The sequence below is a fragment of the Heterodontus francisci genome, chromosome 35 (genome assembly GCF_036365525.1).
Source record: "Heterodontus francisci isolate sHetFra1 chromosome 35, sHetFra1.hap1, whole genome shotgun sequence".
In the NCBI taxonomy this organism is placed as follows: Eukaryota; Metazoa; Chordata; class Chondrichthyes; order Heterodontiformes; family Heterodontidae; genus Heterodontus; species Heterodontus francisci.
The window spans coordinates 51,595,101-51,613,241 of record NC_090405.1 but is presented as its reverse complement, the minus strand read 5'-3'; the positions used below and the strand labels follow the sequence as shown (position 1 = coordinate 51,613,241).

Below are 18,141 nucleotides of genomic sequence, written 5' to 3'. Positions count from 1 at the left end.
CTGGTCCCATGATCGTTTTCTTGAGGCTGATGGTTAGGCCAAATTTGTTGCAGGCAGCCTCAAGCCTGTCGATGAGTCTCTGCAGACACTCTTCTGTCTGGGATGTTAATGCAGCATAGTCAGCAAAGAGGAGATCCCTGATGAGGACTTTCCGTACTTTAGTCTTCGCTCTTAGACGGGCAAGGTTGAACAACCTGCCATCTGATCTTGTGTGGAGGAAAATTCCATCTTCTGAAGACTTGAACGCATGTGAGAGCAGCAGTGAGAAGAAGATCCCAAACAGTGTAGGTGCGAGAACACAGCCCTGTTTCACACCACTCAGGATAGGAAAGGGGTCTGATGAGGTGCCGCTATGCTGAATTGTGCCTTTCATATTGTCATGGAATGAGGTGATGATAGTAGCTTTGGTGGACATCCGATCTTTGCTAGTAGTCTGAAGAGCCCACGTCTGCTGACGAGGTCAAAGGCTTTGGTGAGATCAATGAAAGCAACGTAGAGGGGTATCTGTTGTTCGCGGCATTTCTCCTGTAACTGGCGAAGGGAGAATAGCATGTCGATGGTGGATCTCTCTGCTCGAAAGCGCATGCCTGGGCGGATGTTTGGAGGTTGTGAGTTGCCCAAGCATCAAAAACCCCCTCTCAGCCTTCCTAGAGTGGTCCAAAGGAGTGCAGAGCACGACGTTTGGTACCAGTATGGCTGCAGGAACTGCCGGAAACATGCCAAAGGTGACACAGTGGCGGCGCAGTGGTTATGGGCGGCGCAGTGGTTAGCACCGCAGCCTCACAGCTCCAGGGACCCGGGTTCGATTCTGGGTACTGCCTGTGTGGAGTTTGCAAGTTCTCCCTGTGTCTGCGTGGGTTTTCGCCGGGTGCTCCGGTTTCCTCCCACAGCCAAAGACTTGCAGGTTAATAGGTAAATTGGCCGTTGTAAATTGCCCCTAGTGTAGAGAGGTGATAGGGAATATGGGATTACTGTCAGGTTAGTATAAATGGGTGGTTATTGGTCGGCACAGACTTGGTGGGCCGAAGGGCCTGTTTCAGTGCTGTATCTCGAAATAAAAAAATAAAATAAATAATATGACCGCCTTGGGGGTTCCGCTCCGGGGAATCTTGTGCGCATCTCTGGAGAGACTAACCCTCGTCTGCCACCAACCCCCCCCCCCCCCCCCCGCACTGCCCCATGCCACTTATAATGCTGGAGTTACCCTAGCAAAATTGACGGAGCCAATGCCATTTCCCCGTTTTTCTCAATGAAGTAAATGGCTGGGTTAAAAACCTGCCACTAAATATCTTCCAGAGGAAATGCATTACAAGGTATCACTGCCTGGGGTCTGGTTGATCAAGGGATCAAAGAACAACATCACGACTCTTTGGAGGTAGATGCATAGCTTTGATGCAAGGACTTTAATGTAGTGCTAGAGTAACACTAGGGTCACTCCAGGTTAGGGGACCTTAATCCTTTCATGGGCTGCGCTGCATCTGAAGATGCAGCAGTGATGTGCTACCTTACTACAGTGACTGCACTTCAAAAATGCTTCATTAGTTGTGAAGCGTTTTGGGATGTCTTGAAGTCATGCAGTAGATAGTGCAAGTCTTTCTTTCAAGGGTTAACAAAAGACATTCTGATAGTGAAGTGGAAGAAGAGTTTGGCTTGCTGTGCAAATGGTCCAGAAACCCACAACTCCTGTGCTCAATTTGCTAGTGACTAAGTGATATCTTCATATGAATTGAAAATACCAGTGCTGTTGTCAGGGCAATTAATATCTCTGGGGCAGGGGAATGGAGATAAAGAAATCTGGTGTTCCATATCTCACTTCTTTGTTCATTATTTTTTCTTGTCCTATTGTACTTTAAAGTTTTTGCTGCTGGGACTGTAATTCCTCATTTTAAAGTTGGTGTGAATAAAAACTGGGATTTACTGTTTTGTGCTTGGATTGACAGTATTGCTAAAATGATTGTAGGGAGGAGTCTGCCTTCTGGTCTCCTCACTGACTTCCTACTTTTTTTTTTCTGTCATTGTTTTTGTTTCATCATTGTATCTTTTTCACTTCAGATTTTTACTTTTACTATTTCTTAATTTCCATAGTCACTTTTATGAAAAACACTTCTATTGTTGCTCCTTTTGTGCTATTTTCACTCCCCCCGCCCCCCCATTTCTCCTTCTCTCCCTCATTTCTGTTGCTTTTTCATCTCGTTCCAGTAAATGTTCCAGTATCGTCTTGTCTAGTAGACATGACCTTGTGCTATTGATCTTTAGGAAGCTTTGACAACTGATTCACAGAAGCACTGAGACTTGTGCTTATCTACATAGACCTTTATGGGTGTGGTAGCTTTGAAAAGAGCAGCTCTTATTGGCATGGGATATTCAAGCAATGTCACCTTCACCTGTTTTGTGTACATAAAATTTATATCAGCCTTAAATACATAAGCTACAAAGTGTGTTTAGACCTTGAAAACTATAATTAGTCCATAAACCAGGCTCTGCGATAAATTGTGGCCAGGTGATTGACTGCAATCAAATAAGATCACCAGGGAGAGTCACTACTTAAATATCACAGCACTGGAGAAATGAATGGTGTTCCTATCATCTATTGCTTCACTCTACACTTTGCATACCGTGAGACTTCAACTGACAGCTCTCCCTCGTAACCTCATTGCTGATTTTACGCTATATTTAAAATTCCAGTTCTCCCACCCAATTTAATGTTTCCACTCAGTACTGCATTTTCCTTACTGCCATTACTGCATCATACGTCAAATTCTGAGAAATGAATTGCTAATCTGGCATGTGTTTGCTCCAAACTGTTGTAGATTAGTGGTATTCTGCTATAAAGGTGTAATTTCGCTTGAGTGGTTGTGACATTTTTAGGTTTGCAGGTTTTTCTTTTTTTCTTTCAAACTTGAGAAAAATATTGATTTTTTTTTAAAGTGAAGCCAGCTAGTATTATGCCATTGTTCTGCCTCTCCATTCCAAAAATACGAGAAAGGAATGAACCTGCATTTGCAGAGCAACTTGGTGCCTCCCCAAATCATCCTGAGTTGTTTTACAACCAATCCATTTTTTTTTGAAGTCAGTCACTGTTATGTAGACAAATGTGACTGCTGGTTCAGAATCAGCAAATGAGTATATGGCTAAACAATGGTGGTGCCCAGGACACCAGGGAACTCCTTGCTCCTCTTCGTATAGTGCAATGGGATTTTTTATGTCCAGTTGAGTAGGAAACGGGGTCTCAGTTTAACGTCTCATCTAAAGGGTTGGTACCTCTCCCAGTGCAGTGCTTGCTCAATGCTAACCTGAATTGCTGAAGACATAGAATAGGGCTTGAACCGACAACCTTCTGGTTCCAAGGGAAGGGTGTGACCAGCTAAGCTAAGGAAATGCAGGCAAAAGCTTACTGTGTACATACAGTTAACAACATAACTTCTGTTTTTTGATGGGTACATCTATGTACAAGTAGTATCAGAATACATTGCTCCTAATAGACCAAAGTTTTCAAATCAACATTAAATATCTCAGCAGTAATGTTTGACTCATTTTAACCCACTGTAGAATTGATTTCTGCAGTCATAACTTCTCTCATAACTGGTTTCACTTTGTTCATAAAGGCTGTGTCTAGCAGAGAGATACAGACCCTGGTCTTGGTGGAGGTAGCAGTCTGGGCACGAGGCTGCCAACAAAAGGAAATCAGCCAGCCTGTTACTTGTTATCATCCAATAACTAGCTGAAAATTGTGTGTGTGGCTGTGTCTGACTAGTGAGACCAAGATCAGGCTTTTTACATGGTCAAATATTCTGCCAACACCTACTATCTAAGCTCACGTAGGAAGAGATCCCATTTGGATAAGGTACTGGGGAATCACTTAAAGCCATACTCCAGGACTGGGAAAAATTGGATGGCGATGGGATTCTGAAAGTCTGTAAAGAATGTCCATGTGCTGGGAATTAACACTTGAAGCTAATGGGTTATTATAAAAACGGAGTGTCTCCTGACAATGCACATCATGTGCACAGCAATGGCCAACATCAGTGCGTCTGAACATTTGGCAGCTTGCCACAATGAATCTGCGTATGAGTGCACTGATGTCACCAAACAATGACGCCAGACGTAATGACATTGTTGCCTTACCCCTCAATGTCTACAATCAACGCCTCCATTCCCCACCAACAGTACCTTGCTTCGGCTGCTCGCTCCCCTCCCCCCCCCGACCCCCAACTCCCCATTCCCCACTCCCCTCTTGTCGCTTGCTCTCGGCCTTGCCTCTTTGGCTGCTCGCATCCCGCCTCGTTTCTTCCCCTCTGCCCCTTCCTCCCAGCCTTGCTGCTTCCCTTTCCCTCGGCCAATTGCTCCCTGCCTCGCCCCTTCAGCCACTTGCTTGACGCTTCCCCCTCTTTCCCCCCCCCCCCCCCCCAACCCCCCGGATGATTGCTCCCTGCTGTGCTGCCTGGAGCAGGGGCGGGGAACGAACTGCCGAGGGCGGAGTGAGGGGTGGCAGGGTGACGTGGGAAGCAAGCGGCTGAGGGGGGGAAGCGGCAAGGCGGGACGCAAGTGGCTAATGGGTGCGGGAGGGAGCAATGAAGAGAAGCGCCGATGGGAGAGAGCAGGATACTGTTGGGAGTGGGATGGAGACAGCGCCCCCAGCCATTGAGAGGGATTGGGTTTTATTCGTTTTTTGTGACAAATTAAGCAGTGCCATTTTTATCACTGGCAGCTGCCTGAGACATCATAGACAGTGACGTTTCAGTCAATAAGCCTGCATTTGCACATGTGCCAGTACTATGCCACTTAGTGATTGTGTTGTCAGCAAACGCAGCCTCATACAAAGGAATGAACAAAAGACTTGCATTTCTACAGCACCTTTCACAATTTCAGGCTGTCCTAAAGTGTTTTGCAATCAATGAAATACTTTTGAAGTGTAGTCACTATTATAAGGTAGAAAACATGACAAACAATTTGCAGATAGCAAGCTCCCACAAACAGCAATGTGATAATGAAAAAATAATCTGATCACAACTATTCAGATTTTTAGAGAATTTTGTTTAAGTTTGAAAGTCTTAACCTAGTTTGTTTTCTCTCTCTCTCTCTCTCTCTCTCTCATCTAGCCCCCCGAGCGCCAAATCCTGGTGGGGATTTGCGCAATGGCAAAGAAATCTAAATCAAAACCAATGACGCAGATCCTCGAGCGCCTGTGTAAATTTGAATACATCAGTGTAGTGATATTTAATGAGGATGTCATTCTAAATGAGCCTGTGGAGAACTGGCCGGTGTGTGACTGTCTGATCTCTTTCCATTCTAAAGGTGAGAAATAGCAAGTCTGGTGAGTGGAGTTTATCACAAAGAAAAAATGCCAGGCTCACTGGAGTCAACAGGTTTTAGTGATTTTACAAAACATTAAACCAAATTAGTGCTGGGAATAGAAACAAAAGTAAAAAGAAAAAGACATGCATTTCTAAAGCACTGTTCGTAGCCTTAGGATATTTCCAAAGTACTTTACAGCCAATGAATCCAAATTCTGCTGACTCATAGGTGAAAGTCCTACCAAGTGAGCAAAATTGGCGTAGTACAAATTAGTTGCTTATATTCCATTATTATTTCAATGTGGAATGGAATGTAATCTGTGTTGATCTATTTTGCTGGCTTGATTGGGATGAGGGGTGAGTTGTACCTTTTTTATAAATAGAAGTTATGTTAATGACTGATGGTGACAATTGAATTAAACGTTTCAAATTTTGAAATAAAAACAGAAAGTGTTGGAAATACTCAGCCGGTCTGGCAGCACTTGTGGAGAGAGAAACAGAGTTAACGTTTCAGGTCTGTGACCTTTCATCAGAATCGTCGGAATCAGTTCTGATGAAAGGTCACAGACCTGAAACGTTAACTCTACTTCTCTCTCCACAGATGCTGCCAGACCTGCTGAGTATTTCCAGCACTTTCTGTTTTTATTTCAGATTTCCAACATCTGAAGTATTTTTTATTTCAGATTTTGAGTTGGTATCAATTTTTCCTTTCTTACTCCTAGGCTTTCCTCTGGATAAGGCAGTGGCTTACGCTAAACTCAGGAATCCAGTTCTCATTAATGACTTGAATATGCAGTATTATATCCAGGACAGGTATGTGCCAAGAGTTAAAACTAGGGATTCTTCCATTTATGTCTCAAATGTCACATTTCTGAGGTCCATGAGCATCTATTTTGGATCAGAATTGCCTTTAGTCAATTTATGCCATCACAGTAGATTTGTCCTGGGAATCTAGGTTTTCTTTGGTTCTGTATTGTACTAGCCTCTAGCATTTTCAGTCATAATTAAACCAGCTAAAGTCCACTCTAACATCATAATATAATGCTACATAATGGTTTCCCATTCCGCTTCCTCAAATGGTTTAATGGATTAAAAGCAGGATGTGATTGGCACTAAGCCAGACTGGACCCAGTGCTCTTCGAATTTTAGTTAAATGGCTGGACCACACAGTTTCCCTCACTATTCTCAAACTGAAGAGGGGAAATATTGGCTGACATTCTCGATCTTGACCACCACTGCTGACTATGCCCAAGGTTCATGTGCAATTGCCCGTCTGCCCATGAGTTGCTATGATATCCTCATGCAGTCAAGTAGAATGCCAGTGCTCACCATCCAGGCTCACATATGTAAAATGGGCACCTGGGTGAGATACTGGAGTATTCGCACTGCCTGCGAAGTCAAATTCAGCATAAAGCTCTCAACAGGAAAGTAAGGGAAAATATTTTGCAGAGAAAACCCTTGATAATTGTACTCTGGTTCTCCCAGGCTCAGGCTCTAGGGGCTGAACAGCCTATTTCTGTTCCTGTATTCCCCACCTCCTCAAATGCAAACTTTGACTACGATGGAACAGAAAATGGCTTAGAGATCCATATTGATTTAAATTTAGTTTTCCCCAAAGCTTTCCTGATGTTGTATATCTCATTAATAACTAATGGCTGGTATGTCATGATGGAGCCTGGATAAATGGGTATGTGCTTCAAGCTGCATTTGAATTCATGCATTAAAATGCAATGTGTCTTTGGCGTTCATTGCTAATACGTGAAAGTCTTAATGAAAGCAAAAAGTTGGCAGTTAATTAAATTCCAGTAAGAAAAAAATACATATTTCATTGGATGTCTTGTTCAAGCTGAGCCCTGAAGACCTGTATGTGTGCAGATCGAAAATAAACAAATAAAATTCAGTAGTTAAGACTAGCCGGAAACCAAAGTGCTTATGTTTTCACAATAGGCAGCACTTCACCTCGGGCAATTCTAATGGGTGCTCAGCCAGCTTATGTTGATGAATTTTGTTCAGTTTTGATTTTTTTTTAAAAAGTCCATCTTAAAGATTAGAATCCATATGCTGCTGATTTATTTACATCAGTATTAGCATGCTGACATGAAAAATTAAGTTAATTATTTTGGTCTGAGCTCTCAGGGAGAAGGTGGTGCTGGTGCAGACTTCGTGATCCCAAGATATTCTATACTGTTTGGGTAAAATGTGTGTGTCTGTCTCTCTCTCTCTCAATATGTTTTCTCCTTCCAGTGATCGGGACTTGCCCTGAGTTCTATGGCCCAGCCAGCTTCATGTGTAAGCGTAGATGGTAATAGTTGGCAGGTTACTCCACTGTGATGTTCACTGAACATAAGAAATAGAAGCAGGAGTAGACCATATGGCTCGTTGAGCATGCTGCGCAATTCAGTATAATCATGGCTAATCTTCGGCCTCAACTCCACTTTCCTGCCCGTTCCCCATATCACATGATTCCCTGAGACCAAAAAAACTGTATCTCAGCCTTAAATATATTCAACTCTGGAGCATCCATATAGAATTCCAAAGATTCACAACCCTTTGAGTGAAGAATTTCTTCCTCAACTCCGTCCTAATTGACTGTGCCCCTCTGTTCTAGATTCCCCAGCCTGGGTAAACGACCTCTGTATCGACTCTGTCAAGCTCCCTTCATAATGTTGTATTTTTCAATGAGATCGCCTCTCATTCTTCTAAACTCCAGAGAGTATAGGTACAATTTACACAGCCTCTCGTCATAGGACAACCCTCTCATCCCAGAAACCAAGCTAGTGAACCTTTGCTGTACCACCTCCAATGCAGGTATACCCTACCTTAGATATGAAGACCAAAATTGCACACAGTACTCCGGGTGTGGTCTCGCCAAAGCTCTGTACAATTGTAGCAAGACCTCTTTATACTTGTACTCCCCCTTGGCATTTCTTCGCGGACGAAGATTTTGGGAAGGTTGTAGTCATCAGTTGCAAGCCCGCTGGTGGCTAGTCAGACCTATCCGTGACCAGCAGATTCTCCCACAGTGGGTACAATTGAAGGTGTAGTCGCTGCTGGGGGCAGTTGGATCTATCCTTCACCTCCTTTTCTCTTTCATGCTGGTTCTTCGCTCAGTCTCAAAGGTGTCTGTAGCCCTCCTGATGTAGCATCTCCAGGTATCACGATCTATGGCCTGCGCTTCCCACTGGCGATGGTCGATGTGGCACACGAAGAGGGACTTCCTCAGGGAGTCCTTGAAAAGTTTGCATGGGGCCCCTCTGTTCCTTTTACCTGTGGTCAGCTCTCCATACAACACCATCTTAGGCAGGCGACTCTGGTCCATCTGCGCCACGTGACCCGCCCAACACAGTTGGCTTTGCAGGAGGATGGCCTCGATGCTGGTGATGTTGGCTGTTTCCAGGACTTCAATGTTTGAGATGCGGTCCTGCCAGCAGATCTTGAGGATGCTGCGGAGGCAGCGCTGATGGAATTGCTCTAGAAGGCGTACATGATGGCGGTATAGGACCCATGACTCAGCGCCATAGAGAAGGGTGGTGAGGACTATGGCTTTGTACACTTTGGGTTTGGTCTGTGCTTTGAGGCTGTGGTTGCTTCACACATGTTGTAGATTCTGCCGAATATACTGTTTACTTTTGAGAGCCTATTGTCCACTTCCTCATCTATGGTGGCATCAAACAAGAGCGACCAGAGGCTATAACACACCAGCAAGCGGCCCGACATATTTTTTTCTAATTTTCCTGGCCATCACCTCTCCCTTCCCCACATCTCCGCCGTGCCCCTAGCCAAGCTGTTCCAGTACAGCTACAACATTGGCATCTATGCAACAATGTCAATGCCAAAGACTTGCGGGTTGATAGGTAAATTGGCCATTGTTAAAAAAAAATTGCCCCTAGTGTAGGTAGGTGGTAGGAGAATTGAGAGAAAGTGGGGATGTGAGAGGAAAAAATGGGATTAGTATAGGATTAGTATAAATGGGTGGTTGATGGTCGGCATTGACTCGGTGGGCCGAAGGGTCTGTTTCGGTGCTGTATCTCTCTATGGCTCTGACGCTGCTGAAATAAGTAAATTGCTTGATGGCATTCAGCTCAGTTCCCTCAATGACAATATTGGTGGTCTATATTCTTCTTGGGGTTTTTTTCTTAGTTTTAGAGATACAGCACTGAAACAGGCCCTTCGGCCCACCGAGTCTGTGCCAACCATCAACCACCCATTTATACTAATCCTACACTAATCCCATATTCCTACCACATCCCCACATGTCCCTATATTTCCCTACCACCTACCTATACTAGGGGCAATTTATAATAGCCAATTTACCTATCAACCTGCAAGTCTTTGGCATGTGGGAGGAAACCGGAGCACCCGGAGGAAACACAGGGAGAACTTGCAAACTCCACACAGGCAGTACCCAGAATTGAACCCGGGTCCCTGGAGCTGTGAGGCTGCGGTGCTAACCACTGCGCCACTGTGCCGCCCTGATGCAGGACTTCAGTTTTCTTTAAACTGATTTTTAGTCGAAAAGTTGAGCCGCCTCGGAAAAATTTGTTATACATTGCAGGTCTGACTGACTGTGGGCCAGGAGAGCACAGTCATTGGCGAAAAGAGTTCACAGATGAGTTTTTCTTCTGTCTTTGTGTGAGCCTGAAGACGCTTGAGATTGAAAATGCCTCCCTCAGTCCGGAGTCTATGTAAACTCCCTCGGGGGTCGGGGACAGCACAAATCCCTGCTTCACGCCATTGGAGATTTAGAAGGGACTTGCGAGGTCACTGTTTTGCTTGACTTGTCCGTACTGATTTTCATGAAACTTCTTCACCATGACCAGGAACCTGGGTGGGCATCCAAGTTTTTCAAGGATTTTCCAAAGTCCATTTCTGCTCCGTGTCGAATGTCTTGGTGAGGCCTATGAAAGTGACGTACAGGCTTTTGTTTTACTCAACACTTTTCTTCTAATTGTCTGAGTGCAAATACCATGTCTGTGGTGCCTCTGTTTGCTCTGAAACCACATTGGCTCTCTGGGAGGTTTTCTTCTGCAATGGTAGGCACAAGCCTGTTGAGACGTATTCTAGCCAGGATCTTCCCAGCAATAGAAAGGAGGGTGATCTCACGGTAGTTGGAGCAGTCTGATTTTTCTTGTACTCCAATCCCCTAGCAATAAAGGCCAACATGCCAGTTGCCTTTCTAATTGCTTGCTCTACCTGCATACTTACTCTCTATGTTCCTTGTACAAGTACACCCAAGTCCTTCTGAACATCAACATTTACAGGTTTCACAACTTTTTAAAAAATTCTGCTTTTCTATTTTAGCTACCCAAGTGAATAACCTCGCACTTCCCCACATTATACTCCATCTGCAACTTGTTGCCCACTCAGTTAATCTGTCTATATTCCTTTCCGCCTCTTTGTGTCCTCCTCACAGCTTGCATTTCCACCTAACTTTGTATCATCAACCAACTTAGATACATTGCCCTTTGTTTCTTCGTCTGAGTCATTGATATAGATTGTAAATAGCTGAGGCCGCAGCACTGATCCTTGTGGCACTCCACTAGTTACAACCTGCCAAATTAAAAATGCCTGTTTATTTATTTTTATTTAATTTAGAGATACAGCACTGAAACAGGCCCTTCGGCCCACCGAGTCTGTGCTGACCAACAACCACCCATTTATACTAATCCTACATTAATCCCATATTCCCTGCTGCTTACCTGCACTAGGGGCAATTTACAATGGCCAATTTACCTATCAACCTGCAAGTCTTTGGCTGTGGGAGGAAATCGGAGCACCCGGCGGAAACCCACGCAGTCATAGGGAGAACTTGCAAACTCCGCACAGGCAGTACCCAGAACTGAACCTGGGTTGCTGGAGCTGTGAGGCTGCGGTGCTAACCACTGTGCCGCCCTATCTCTACTCTTTGCTTCCTGTCCATTAACCAATTCTCTATCCATGCTAATATATTACCCCCAACTCCAAGAGCCCTTATCTTGTCTATTAATCTATTTTGTGGCACCTTATTGAATGCCTTTTGGAAATCCAAGTGTACTACATCTACTGATTTTCTCTTTAACCTACAAGTTACATCCTCAAATCTCTTAAGTTTGTCACAGTTTCCCTTTTGTAAAACCATGTTGACTTTGTCTGATCATATGATTTTCTAAGTGCATTGTTAAGACTTCCTTAAAAATAGGTTCCAGCAGTTTCCCAACAACTGATGTCAGGTTAACTGGCCTGTAGTTCCCTGTTTTCTCTCTCCCTCCTTTCTTGAATTGCAGAGCCTAACCCTGTCCTCAGCTGAAATCCACTTATGAGTTCCATCGAGTTGATTAATAGCAATCAGAAGTGGGAACCTGGTTTTAGTCCAACTTTCTTCGTTAACTTCAGATGCTGAGACCGCTTTAGATTGTTAGCACCTGGACTTTGCTCCAATTCCACAATGGCAGTGCACTTCACAAAGGAGCCTTTGGAATAATGAAAATCATTTATTGACATTCTTGCTGCCTTTTTCTGGGTCCTTAAGAACCAAGCCCATTCTTAAATTGTTCATGGAACAAATCACTTTGCCAATTTAATTTGAACCCTCTTATGAAAGACTGACTATCAATGTAATATGTTCAGAATCTACGCACATTCTATTATAAATGCCCATATAAACTTGTCACTGTAACTACATCCTCCCATCAATACTGTAGAACACCGTGGACTAATTATCTTTCACCCTCTAGCCCTACTTCACCTGAAGGCTACACCTTGGGACTGATTTTAACTCACTCAAAACCCATTCACTTAGAGTTAAAATCATGTCCCTCATCTTCATTCCCCTGTGTGGCAGCGCACAAACTTAGTATTTCTAAAATATTAAAAGAATTGTGATGTCGGATGTTTCCTTGGAGGATTTACTATGGAATGCAATACATGAACAAATCAATTTATAGAGTGTACGGGGACTGAAGAACCTGGGAGTTCATGTACATAGTGAGAGAGTAGTTAGCAAAGCATATGGGATCTTGGACTTCATAAATAGAGGATTGAGTACAAAAGCAGGGACGTTATGCTGAACCTTTTATAAAGCTCTGGTTAGGCCACAACTGGCGTATTGCATCCAGTTTGGGTCATCATACTTTAGGAAGGATATGAGGGTGCTTGAGAGGGTGCAGAGGAGATTTTCCAGAATGATTCCAGGGATGAGGGATTTTAGCCACAAGGAGAAGCTAGAGATGTTCTCAAGGAGGTTGAGGGGAGATTTGATAGAGGTGTACAAGATTTTGATCGGTTTGGATAGGGTGGACAAAGGAAAGGTGTTCCCATTAGCTGATGGTACAACAACTAGGGGACACAGTTTTATGGTTTTGGATGAGAGATGCAGGGGTTGATGTGAGGAAGAACATTTTTTTATGCAACGATTGGTAAAGACCTGGATTGCATTGTCTACGAGGGTGGTGGAAGCGGAGACGATGAATGATTTCCAAAGGAAATTGGATGGGCACTTGGAAGTAAACTAGCAGAGCTACAGGGACCGAGCCAGGGAATGGGATTAATTGGATTGTTCTACAGCGAGTTAGTATGGACTCAGTTGGCCAAATGACCTCTATCTGTGCCGTTATGACTCTTTGACTCTATATATTGCACAAAAATCCCAATAAATGAATTTTAAGATTTACAGTTTTGTAGCAATCCAAGTTCAGGCTTCTTTCATTCCTTCACACCTGGCAAGCTCTAGAGAGAAATGTACAGGTGTTGCCTTAAAACAAGGATCATCATAAACAAAAAACCTTGAAAGTACAAGGCAATTTCCTCCCCATCGAGAGAGAAAAGACAGAGTAATGTTGCGGTCGTAACCTTTTTCAGAACTGTGGGAGGTGTGGTTTGTGTCAGTGAATTCTAAAAGAAGCTTCATAAATTTTTAGTGATATAAGTAACTTAAGAGGCGTGAGAAATGGAGTGACATGGTGCGTTTCAAACTTTGAGATGCTTAATGTGGTCTTTGTATGTGCCTATGAAAAGAACACGCATTTCTTTACTTCAGATGTTGACTGACCTGTTTGACACTTCCAACCTTTTTATTTCAGTTTATTTTTAATTCATGAGTTTTTTTATTCATCTTGTTCAAATTACTAGTAATGCTTTGTTATAACTGGCACGTGCCAACAAAGTTAATATTGAGAATTAAAGTGGCCTAAATCTTGTGGTACATCCACATATGTCTTTCAGGATTGAAATGTTGGAATTAGTTGGTATATTTTTTTTTTACTTCTGCAGGAGAGAAGTCTATCGAATTTTGCAGCAAGAGGGGATCGATCTTCCCCGCTATGCAGTGTTGAATCGTGATCCAGACCGGCCTGACGGTTAGTGTTGCTGTTTCTAGTCGCTCTTTACACAATGAAATTGAAGGGGCAAGAGTTCGCGCTTGTTGTAGTTCTTGAAACAGGTTATTTTCACAAAGTTCGCTGCCCAGTTCATTCTGCGCAGGTCACTTTTTTCGAGGGAATGATTTAGTGTGGAATTTTTAGCATTTGACCTCTCCAAACCATTTTCTGTATTATATAGGAGCAGAAGTTATGAGTTGTGGCTTTAATATAATTTGCTTCTAGTTTTTGCTGTAACAGTTTCTAGGTTTTGCTTGAACAGGAAATTCCACGCACCAGTGTTTTACTGCTGTCAGTAACTGTTTTTGTTTTCGTATCTTCATACTCTTTCCCTTGGAGAACAGCATGGAGTATTGGAAGGATTTGCAGACTGATTAGCAACCTAATCGGCTGCGCCGTGAACACCCCTTCCATAGCAATTACTTACTGGAGTGGAACTCAAACCCGGAGCTTTCTGGCTCAGAGGCAGGAGCCACAAGACTCTTGTCAGTACCTTAAGCTACACAGTTGCATTCTGTAGTCCATCAAGATTATTTTGAAAGCCTCTTATAGACTTGAGATTTACTGTGCATACTACAATGAAATTTTATTTTTTAAATGTTTTCCCACCATCTAGTAAATCTAATAGAAAATTCAAAAGAAACTTCTTTACCCAGAGTGGTGAGAATTTGGCACTCGCTACCACAGGGAGTAATTGAGGTGAATTACATAGATGCACTTGAGGGGAAGCTAGGTACCAGAACACACGAAACTGGAGCTGGAGTAGACAATATGGCCCGTCGATTCTGCTCTGCCATTCAGTATGATCCGGGCTTATCTTGGGCTTCAACTCCACTTTCCCGCTGCTCCCCATATCCTTTGATTCCCTGAGAGACCAAACATCTGTCTATCCCAGCCTTAAATGTATTCAACGATGGAGCATCCACAACCCTCTGGGGTAGAGAATTCTAAAGATTCACAACCCTTTGAGTGAAGTAATTTCTCGTCATCAGTCCTAAATGATTGGCCCCTTTTTTCTGAGACTGTGCCCCCGTGTTTTGGATTCCCCAATGGAAACAATCTCTAGCATCTACCCTATCAAACCCCTTCAGAATTCTGTATGTTTCAATGAGATCCCCTCTCATTCTTCTAAACTCAAGAGAATATAGGCCCAGTTTACTTAACCTCTCATCATTATGACAACCCTCTCATCCCAGGGACCAATCTAGTGAACTTTTGCTGTACAATCTCCAATTCATGTATATCCTTCCTTTAAATATGCAGACCAAAACTACACACAGTACTTCAGATGTGCTCTCACCAAAGCCCTGTACAATTGTAGCAAGACTTCTTTATTCCTGTGCTCCAATCCCTTGCAATAAAGGCCAACATGCCATTTGCCTTCCTAATTGTTTGCTGTACATGCGTGCTAATGTTCTGTGTTCCTTGTACGTGTACATCTAAGGCTTTCTGAACATCAACATTTTAAAAGTTTCGCACCTTTCAAAAATGATTCTGCCTTTCTATCTTACTACCAAAGTGAATAACTTCACACTTCCCCACATTATACTCCATCTGCCATCTTGTTGCCTACTCACTTAACCTGTCTATATCTCTTTGCAGCCTCTCTCTGTCCTTTCCACCTAGCTTTGTATCAGCATCAAAGTTGAATACTTAGTCAATCTTCTATCCATGCTAATCTATCATCCCCAACTCCATGAGCCCTTAACTTGCCTATTAACCTTTTGTGTGGCACCTTATCAAATGCCTTTTGGAAATCCAGGTATACTATATCTACTGGTTCCCTTTTATCTACCCGACTAGTTACATCCTCAAAACACTCTAATAAATTTGTCAAACAAGATTTCCCTTTAGTAAAACCATGTTGACTTGTTCTAATCATACTGTGCTTTTCTAAGTGCATTGAGACTTCCTTAATAATAGATTCCAGCAATTTCCCAATGACTCATATCAGACAAGCACATGTGAGGGAAAAGGAATAGAAGGAGATGCTGATAGGGTTAGATGATGAGGGATGGGAGGAGGTTAATGTGGAGCATGAATACCTGCATAGAGAGTTGGTTCTCGTGTTTCAGTTGGACCTGTTTCTGCACTGTGTGTTCTATGTATTTGTTGGCTGTGTCTGGTATGTGCAGAATGAGACTGAGGAAGATAATCTGACTCATAATTTTACAGTATCCCCCAGATCACTTTCTTCTTGCTGTCATAATTATTCTTGTGCTAAGGTACATTGAGGATAAACAATAATAAAATGAGGACATAGCTTCCTGGTGGGTAAAGGCACCACCTGGTGTAGTACTGAGCCATCCAGCTGGTCTCTTCCTGCCTGTCAGTTTTGTATATGAGTTAATTAAGAGTTGCAATGCCTCACAGATGAAGCTCATGTCCCTGAGTCAAACATTTTCCTGTTTCTTCAACTGCAGAATGTAGTTTGGTGGAAGGTGATGATCATGTGGAAGTGAATGGAGAAATCTTCCAGAAACCCTTTGTTGAGAAACCTGTGAGTGCAGAAGACCACAATGTGTACATTTACTACCCTGTATCGGCAGGAGGAGGAAGCCAGAGGTTGTTCCGTAAGGTACGATAATACACAGCACTAGTCCAGATAATCATAAGAATCATACTGTACAGAAGGAGGCCATTCAGCCCATCGTGACTGCATGCTCTTTGAAAGAGCTATCCAGTTAGTCCTACAGCCTTGCTCTTTTCCTGTTGCCCTGCACATTTCTCTTTTTTTTTCTATTATATATCCAATTCCCTTTTGAAAGTTGCTATTGAATCTGCTTCCACCAGCCTTACAGGCAGTCCATTACAGATCATAACAATTCACTGTTTTTTAAAAAAACTCAAAACTTAAACAATTTAAAACTCCTCCTAACGTTCTCACTTTAATGGAATCTAGGGTCTTTGCACCATTTCCAAATTCCTAGCATCCTTGACCCTGAGACAAAAGGTCATGGGTTCAATCCCCACTTCCAAAGACTTGAGCACATAATCTGCGCTGACACTTCAGTGCAGTAACTAAGAGGATCAGAGGTGCTGTCCTTTTGTTGAGACATTAAACTGAGATCCTGTCCAGCTGGATATTAAAGCACTGTAATGGAAATATAACACAGTTGGCATTCTGGAAAGATGTGACTAACAATTATTAATTAAAACAAAATTTAAATGAAATTGTTTGAGGGAGGAATGTTGACCAGGATATATTTTGGGCGAGAACATACCTTGGCAAAAACTGTTTCAGATTAAGTGTGACCTGTTCAATACCAGTTCTTTCACTGAGGTAGCCCCAACCTCTCTGATTGCCCTAGCCTTTGCTGGCAAGTCTATTATTTTATGTTAAGTTGTGATGAACCTTAATAAGATACTGGTTTGGCCCCAGCTGGAGTATTGTTCAGTTCTGGGTACCGCACTTTAGGAGGGGGTGTGAAGGATTTAGAGAGGGTGCAAAGAAGATTTATAAGAGTGGCTCCAGGGATGAGGGACTTGTGTTATGCAGATAGATTGACGAAGCTGGGGTTGTTCTCCTTAGAGAAGAGAAGGTTAAGATGATTTGATAGACGTGTTCAAAATCATGAGGGGTATATACAGAATAGATAAGGAGAAACTGTTCCATTGACGGACAGGTCGAGAATCAGAGGACACCGATTTACGGTGATTGGCAAAAGAACCAACAGTGACGTTGGATAAGCACCTGAAGAGTGAAAATTTGTAGGGTTACGAGGAAAGGATGGTGAAATGGGATGAGCTCTTGCAGAGAACCAACATGGGTTCAATAGGCTGAATGGTTACATTACAGGAGGATTCAAGTTTCAATCGGGGAGATAGACCTTTAAGAAGAATTCAGATATTGGCTATTTTTCTATGACTTTCTGTTTCGAAAGGGAAATGGTCTACTTAATGATTAGGGCAAGTGACGTCACAGTCATGAGAAAATACTGGTCTGTAGATAAAAATTAAAATTTTGAATTCTGCAAATCTGAAATAAAAGCAAAATACGAAATTTAGTTACAAAAGCCCCTCAGCCCATTTGGGTGCATTGTTCCAGAATACTGACGCAGTGGTTAGCACCGCAGCCTCACAGCTCCAGCGACCTGGGTTCGGTTCTGGGTACTGCCTGTGCGGAGTTTGCAAGTTCTCCCTGTGACCGCGTGGGTTTCCTCCGGGTGCTGCGGTTTCCTCCCACATGCCAAAGACTTGCGGGTTGATGGGTAAATTGGCCATTGTAAAAATTGCCCCTAGTGTAGGTAGGTGGTGGGAGAATTGAGGGAAAAAAAAAGTGGGGATGTGAGAGGAAAAATGGGATTAATGTAGGATTAGTATAAATGGGTGGTTGATGGTCGGTGCGGACTCAGTGGGCCGAAGGGCCTATTTCGGTGCTGTATCTCTCTATGACTCTATGACTTATCACCTCCAGCAAGCTGTCCTCACCACTACCCTTCCAGCTGTTAATATTTTCTAGAAACTACTCTAAATCTGTCTCCACAATCCTC

At 43.1% G+C, this 18,141-nt stretch overlaps 1 protein-coding gene across 10 annotated transcripts in view; it reads left to right on the top strand.

The window, feature by feature from the left end:
- ppip5k1a (diphosphoinositol pentakisphosphate kinase 1a) overlaps positions 1-18,141 on the top strand; it is a 142,912-nt gene that overhangs the window by 30,576 nt on the left and 94,195 nt on the right. For 9 of the 10 annotated variants that reach the window (XM_068015562.1, XM_068015560.1, XM_068015558.1 and 6 more), the window contains exons 3-6: positions 5,100-5,295; positions 6,017-6,107; positions 13,542-13,627; positions 16,072-16,226. In XM_068015562.1, the coding sequence (XP_067871663.1) occupies positions 5,100-5,295; positions 6,017-6,107; positions 13,542-13,627; positions 16,072-16,226 (528 nt within the window). The remainder of the gene's footprint in view (positions 1-5,099; positions 5,296-6,016; positions 6,108-13,541; positions 13,628-16,071; positions 16,227-18,141) is intronic. The other variant, XM_068015564.1, reaches the window with a different exon arrangement.